Here is a 5,373-nt window from a genome sequence, read left to right on the forward strand (position 1 = left end):
GGAAGACGTTTGATTATTAATTCATTCATCTGTTTATTTATTTATGTATTTATTTATTATACTTTCCCCCGATCCAAAGGTGACTTCGTTTAAAATACTTATTTTGTCCAACCAACCATTTAAGAAAAAAAAAAAAAGAAGCTAATATTTAATAAATTTACAGCAATATAAAATATAAAAGTCATTAAAATCAGCACAAATCAAACGCTGGAAACTGCAGATGTTTTTGCCCGATGAACAAATTGACTTAAATATTTTTTCTCGATCGATTCAGAGAATTTAGTTTAGTTAGTTGACAGAAATGTAACCGTTGAATTATTATTCCTGATCAAAACTTCTTATAAATAAACTCGACTAGATTCACAAACCAACTCACTCGTGTCTCTTGGCGTCTCCCAGGCGAGCTGTCCATGGAGAAGGTGAAGGTGAAGCGCTACGTGTCGGGCAAACGTCCCGACTACGCGCCGATGGAGTCCTCGGACGAGGAGGACGAGGACTTCCAGTTCGTGAAGAAGGGGAAGGAGGCGGAGCCGGAGATGGAGCCGGAGGAAGAGGATGTGTCCGACCCGCGTCTCAAACGTCTGCTCAACCGCGTCTCCGAGGACGTGGAGGAGAGGTAACGGCGCCGGATCGGGTCCAGGTTACGGAGTCGGATCGATCGGACCTCGCGCCTGATTTTGTGTTTTGTTTTTCGTCCTCAGGCTGGCGAGACACCGACAGATCGCCGAGCCGGAGGTCGTCGCTGAGAGCAGCGAGGACTCCGACGAAGGCACGTGGCACCCGGAGCGCGAGGAGAGCAGCGAGGAGGAAGAGGAGGAGGAGGAAGAAGTGGACGACGAGGTTGCTATGACGACGCGATCGGCTTTTTTTTTTTTTTGTATTTATTTATTTTCATTGAAACAATATTTTAATAATCACGATTCACGACCCGCGCAGGAAATCGAGAGGAGGCGAAATATGATGCGCCAGCGAGCCGAGGAGAGGAAGAACGAGGAGATGGAGGTCATGGAGGTGGAGGAGGAGGGGAAGTCGGGGGCGGAGTCAGAGTCGGAGTCGGAATACGAAGAGTACACGGACAGCGAGGACGAGGCGGAGCCGCGACTCAAACCCGTCTTCATCCGCAAGTACGTCTCGGACGAATATTTAGTTTTGTCGATGAAGGAGAAAAAAACAAAACACATCTGCGGGTTTTTTTTCCAAACATGAAAAGTCCTTTTTTTTTTTTTTTTTTTACAAGAGTTGAACATAATGAAGTCTTTGTTTTAAGTTATTAAAGTATTTTTAGCTGATTTAAAACCAGATTTAAAAACTGCTTTTTGTCTCACAGGAAGGACCGCGTCACGGTGGCGGAGCGCGAAGCCGAGGAGCAGAAGCAGCGCGAGCTGGAGGCCGACGCCAAGAAGCAGGCGGAGGAGCGCCGGCGCTACACGCTGAAGATCGTGGAGGAGGAGGCCAAGAAGGAGTTCGAGGAGAACCGGCGCACGCTGGCGGCGCTGGACGCCCTCGACACGGACGGCGAGAACGAGGAGGAGGAGTACGAGGCCTGGAAGGTCCGAGAGCTGAAGCGCATCAAGAGGGACCGAGAGACCCGCGAAGTGTGAGTGGAAGTTTTGAGTTTGTACTTCCCTGAAAAGCAGAGTGTTGTACTGATGATGATGATGATGGTGGTGGTCTTCGTCCTCCAGCATGGAGAAGGAGAAGGCTGAGATCGACCGATTCCACAGCCTGACGGAGGAGGAGCGCCGAGCCGAGTTGCGCAACAGCGGCAAGGTCGTCACCAACAAAGCCTCCAAGGGCAAATACAAGTTCCTGCAGAAGTACTACCACCGAGGAGCCTTCTTCATGGTGAGTCCGCTGCCTCTGACATCATCGACCGGAGCTCGTCCGATTGGCCGCGAGGCGTCACGGCATCGTAAAGATCTTATCGTAGCGCTGGTCGTTTTCCATATTTTCTAAAAACTATTTTTACATTTGAACTTTTTTTTTTAACTGTGACTTTGCACAACAGTTTGCATTTTTTCTGAGCAAAAGTATTTTAAAATTTCAAAAAACATGTTGGCTAATTGGAATAATTAAAAAATAAGTCATCTGAGTGCAGTCTTGATGGCTGTATGTTTTTCAAACCACCAGATGGTGCCGTTCTTTACATTTTGAAGAATTAATTTTATTTTTTTGCACAGAAAGAATGAAAGCTGGCCTGGTTTAATAATGTGGCCAATATTAGCTCATCCTACATGTATATCAGTGAATGTGTCAAAGAAACTGCAGTCTAAAGATAATCAAGATTCTCTTTTGTTTAGTCCAGAAAAGTGCAGTACCGAGTTTGTCCACCAGAGGGCACTGACTGATTTGTTTTGTTTTTTTAACCATTAATTTTTCCTCTCTGGTAAACGATCGTCTTGTCTGTGACTGTAAACACGTCGACGTCTCTTCCAGAATGAAGAGGAGAACGTCTACAAGAGAGACTTCAGCGCTCCGACGCTCGAGGATCACTTCAACAAAACCATCCTCCCCAAAGTCATGCAGGTGAGTTTCGCTTTGTCTCTCTCTCTTAAATTCAAGTTAGTTTTGAACTCTTAAACTCCAGATAAGACTTAAAAAAACCAAAAACAAGAAGTACTGGGAGCTGTTGCCGTGGCAATGTCACACCCGTCTCGTCAGGATGCTGAGAGTCCTTTACGGTCTCTTCGATATTTTGCTGGCAATGCTGGAAAGGTTATCGTCACGGAAACCAAACCAACGACGACGGGCGAGCGGCGGTCGAAAGACGACGTCGGATGAAACGTCGCTGCTCTGATTTAGGATTTTTTTTTTCGAGAAAGACTTTTTTTTCTTCTTCTAGAAGTCCAATAAGTTTTCCGCCTCAAATCGGACGCACCGATTTACCGTTTGGGGTTAAATTGTTCGACCTCTCTGACCTCTGCTCGTTTTCCCTCCTCAGGTTAAGAACTTCGGTCGGTCCGGTCGCACCAAGTACACCCACCTGGTGGACCAGGACACGACGTCGTTCGACTCGGCCTGGGCTCAGGAGAGCGCTCAGAACAGCAAGTTCTTCAAGCAGAAGGCGGCGGGCGTGAGGGACGTGTTCGACCGGCCCACGGTGAAGAAGAGGAAGACCTAAGAAGAGGAAGATGACACCAGCGGGGCGGGGTGGCACCTTAAAAGAGACTGTTCAAGACTGAACTGGACTTCCTGTTGTGGATAAATAAAAGACTGATCCCACCACTGACGGTTCCCAAGAGGATACACCATCAGATCAACCTCACAATGTGGGATTTTCGCTGTAAAAAAAAAAAAAAAAAAAAAAAAAATGAACCAACTGGAAGATTTCTATCATCAAACTGAAGTAAATGTTGTAAATTAATCAGCTGGTAGTTTCCAGAGTTTCCCACTTAACTCCCTGAATTACTTTTTTTTTTTTTTTATCCTTCCAGTTTTAGTAAAAAAAAAAAAAAAATCCAGATGTTTGCGTGTTTTTGAATAATAAAAGCCGTATTTTCCATTCTTTCTGATTTTTTTTCAACTGTCAACTTTTATTAAAAAAAACAAAAAAAAACAGCAAAAAAAAGAAAAGATGGTGGTTGAAGATGACGATGAAGAAGAGCAGTCAGTAGAGTGTTTTGTGTTTTCAGTTGGTCAGAGCCACCAGAGCTTCCACCACATTGCCCATGTGTTCCCTCAGACTGCGCTCGGCCACCGCCCTCGAGATCTCCATCTCCGACATCTGCACGGCGACACCAACGCAACAACGTCAAGCAAAGCGTGGAGTTTTTTTTTTTTTAATACAAGAGAATGACAGAAAAACAGATTATAAAAGTGGTAAAAAAAAAATTAAACTACACATTCAGTTACTACTAAATAATAAAATACGGCCGTATGGACGTATACTTTCAGTGTTGGCTGTTTTTCTAAAGTTTAGATAGTAAAGTTTTACAGGCAAAAAGATCCCAGGACAAAATAAATTATACAACAAGTAGCTCCGAACCCAGCGATCTCATTGGTCGATTGAACATTTGCTCAAATCATCATGACATCACACCCTGCTCATGACTAGTAAATATCACTCCGCCTTCTCAATGAGAATATATAATTAGAATTGAATTTCATATGTAATATAATGTAGTTTCTACTTGTTATAGATCTATTAAATAGATCTATTATTGTTATAGATCTATTAAATGACCCATTTGGTGAAATCGGGTCTCTTTGGGTCCTTTTTTGTCGCTCCGAGCACCCGTACCGTAACACCACGGATAGTCACGCACTTAAAATCTTGGCGGCGGCTAGCTGGACCGTTTAACACACGACATGGTGTTAAATCGTAAAAATACGATGTCTTTTCTCAGCGGATAGCTTCATTCCAACCAGACTGAGCTAGCTGAGCAGTTTAGTGTTTCTATCTGCTGCATTCATTCAGTTTGAGAAATCATCTCTAGAAAAGCAAATAAAACGGACCAGATCTCGTCTCTGTTGCTAGGGCCGTTGCTAAGGGTGGGATTACTCCCTGGAGTGGTAAACATTGCGTACGTTACATTTGCATCTACTGACGCGACTGATTGTTTTTCCAGTTCTTAGTCAAACCCCGTGTGTTGCCATGGAAACGGAGATCGCACTAAGAAAAAAAAGTTTTGTAATTTTGAGAGCGAATTGACTCAAAATATGAATACATTATGATTACATATTTTATTTAGTTGGTAACTCGTATAATCGCATTTAATATTGTTTAAACTTACGATCAGTTCTACATCTTCTTTCTTGATGGTGACTTTGGCCAACTCTTTTTCTCTGAAAGCACAAAAAAAAAAAATCAAAAGTTCAGACTGTATTTTTCTGGAAAAAATAGGATTTTGAAATACATGGAAGATGTAAAGTTTGTCGAACACCGATCTCACCTCTCCTGCTTGGCTTTCTGTTCTCGCGACCTTCGGTCTCCGATCACTGACATCGCCTGAAAGACGAAACATCACGACTTTATTGTTACTGTAAATCAGACCCGTTTTTAAATCACCTCATTCTCTTCCTAAAATATAAAACTATTAATTTCAAAATAAAGCATTTATGTCTGTGACATTTAGACAAATATATCACAGTATCATTACAAATGAATGTTAATGAAATACAAACCTTTAAATCAATTTCAGAGAGAACAAAAAAACAACATGAAAAACCACTTGAGGGTAACCACGGAAACAAAGATGGTATCTGTGAAACACTCCTGTAATATTAAACAGTATAACGCCTGGTACTAAACAACCAAATATTAGGTATAATTAACAATGATTAGTCAACTAATTGATTGGATCATGAACAGTAAGGAAATCTGCAAATATTTACATAATGGTTTAATTTATTTTTTAATTCCAAATATTTGTT

The 5,373-nt window shown here is 42.5% G+C and overlaps 2 protein-coding genes across 2 annotated transcripts in view; one reads left to right on the forward strand and one right to left on the reverse strand.

The window, feature by feature from the left end:
* mfap1 (microfibril associated protein 1) overlaps positions 1-3,504 on the forward strand; it is a 3,921-nt gene extending 417 nt beyond the window's left edge. The window contains exons 2-8 of the mRNA XM_069688811.1: positions 400-616; positions 702-840; positions 937-1,124; positions 1,328-1,597; positions 1,686-1,845; positions 2,437-2,526; positions 2,942-3,504. Coding sequence (XP_069544912.1) covers positions 400-616; positions 702-840; positions 937-1,124; positions 1,328-1,597; positions 1,686-1,845; positions 2,437-2,526; positions 2,942-3,121 — 1,244 coding nt within the window. The 3' untranslated portion in view covers positions 3,122-3,504. The remainder of the gene's footprint in view (positions 1-399; positions 617-701; positions 841-936; positions 1,125-1,327; positions 1,598-1,685; positions 1,846-2,436; positions 2,527-2,941) is intronic.
* Positions 3,505-3,525: 21 nt separating this feature from the next.
* Positions 3,526-4,975, reverse strand: LOC138615207 (huntingtin-interacting protein K). The gene is made up of 3 exons (XM_069688814.1): positions 4,893-4,975; positions 4,734-4,785; positions 3,526-3,724 (listed from the first exon to the last, which is right to left on the reverse strand). The coding sequence occupies exons 1-3, from the start codon at positions 4,943-4,945 to the stop codon at positions 3,629-3,631; spliced, it is 201 nt and encodes a 66-aa protein (XP_069544915.1). The 5' UTR covers positions 4,946-4,975; the 3' UTR covers positions 3,526-3,628.
* Between the last annotated feature and the right edge of the window lie 398 nt (positions 4,976-5,373).

This window comes from Brachyistius frenatus, unplaced genomic scaffold (assembly GCF_029030835.1).
Source record: "Brachyistius frenatus isolate BFR_SWC_R1_liver_20210118 unplaced genomic scaffold, ASM2903083v1 Contig_768, whole genome shotgun sequence".
Taxonomy (NCBI): Eukaryota; Metazoa; Chordata; class Actinopteri; family Embiotocidae; genus Brachyistius; species Brachyistius frenatus.

What these genes read in the sequence shown, in the direction of transcription:
- LOC138615207 (XM_069688814.1), bottom strand. Translation starts at nt 4,945, where the DNA reads ATGTCAGTGATCGGAGACCGAAGGTCGCGAGAACAGAAAGCCAAGCAG. An exon ending in CAGAAAGCCAAGCAGGAGAG is followed by an intron (nt 4,786 to 4,892) that starts GTGAGATCGGTG and finishes TTGTGCTTTCAG; the next exon opens with AGAAAAAGAGTTGGCCAAAG. An exon ending in AAGAAGATGTAGAACTGATC is followed by an intron (nt 3,725 to 4,733) that starts GTAAGTTTAAAC and finishes GTCGCCGTGCAG; the next exon opens with ATGTCGGAGATGGAGATCTC.